Here is a 668-nt window from a genome sequence, read left to right as displayed (position 1 = left end):
AGCCTGAGGCTGCCCACCACGAAGCCGGTCAGCAGCCAAGGTGACGCCGCAGGGGCCCCCAGCGCTCGCGGGGGCCACCCGGAGACCTGCCTGCGTGACAGATGGGCTGACGGCGCCCCCAGCCCCCCGTAATTAATAGCAGCTGAAGAACCTGATTGCTGCCCCGGCCCAGAAGTGGATAAACAAGCCTTGTTGCCAGGAAGGCGCCGGCGAATTCATCACCATTACCCGAGTGACTCGGCCGGCCGGTCCATCCATCACCGCTGGCCGCGGCCCTGGCCGCTGGTCCCGGGGAGTGGGCACGTCACCGCGGGCGGCCGCGGCCCCAGTGATGGATGGCCCCCGGCCACCGGTCTGGGCGCGAGGGCCCGGCGGCTGGCGCGGGTGGGGGCCTGCAGCTCGCGCAGGAGGGGCGCAGGGGGCAGGGCCAGGCCCCTTCCTTCAGGCCCCTGCCGTGCTGGGCACATGTGGGCCGATGGCGCCGGCCACAGTGGGGGAGCCGCAGGACCCCAGGACCCTGAGCAGCGGCTCGGGAGGAGGCGACCAGCAGGACCGACTCGAGGGGCCCAGGACTGGGGGGCGCGGGAGAGGCGAGGACGGAGGAGGGGCGTCGGCTGGCGGGCTCCCGCGCTGACACCAGCTTCCTCGCCCAGCCGGGGCCGCCGGCC

At 74.0% G+C, this 668-nt stretch overlaps 1 protein-coding gene across 1 annotated transcript in view; it reads right to left on the bottom strand.

Moving 5' to 3' along the window:
* Positions 1-441: 441 nt before the first annotated feature.
* Positions 442-668, bottom strand: part of BRD1 (bromodomain containing 1) — a 73,613-nt gene continuing 73,386 nt past the window's right edge. The window contains exon 16 of the mRNA XM_012735088.1: positions 442-572. Within this exon, the coding sequence (XP_012590542.1) occupies positions 442-572 (131 nt within the window). The remainder of the gene's footprint in view (positions 573-668) is intronic.

Source organism: Condylura cristata, unplaced genomic scaffold (genome assembly GCF_000260355.1).
Source record: "Condylura cristata isolate star-nosed mole 26May11 unplaced genomic scaffold, ConCri1.0 scaffold00004, whole genome shotgun sequence".
NCBI classification, from domain to species: Eukaryota; Metazoa; Chordata; class Mammalia; order Eulipotyphla; family Talpidae; genus Condylura; species Condylura cristata.
Note: the sequence above shows the minus strand (reverse complement) of the source record. Positions and strands in the feature narration are given on the sequence as shown.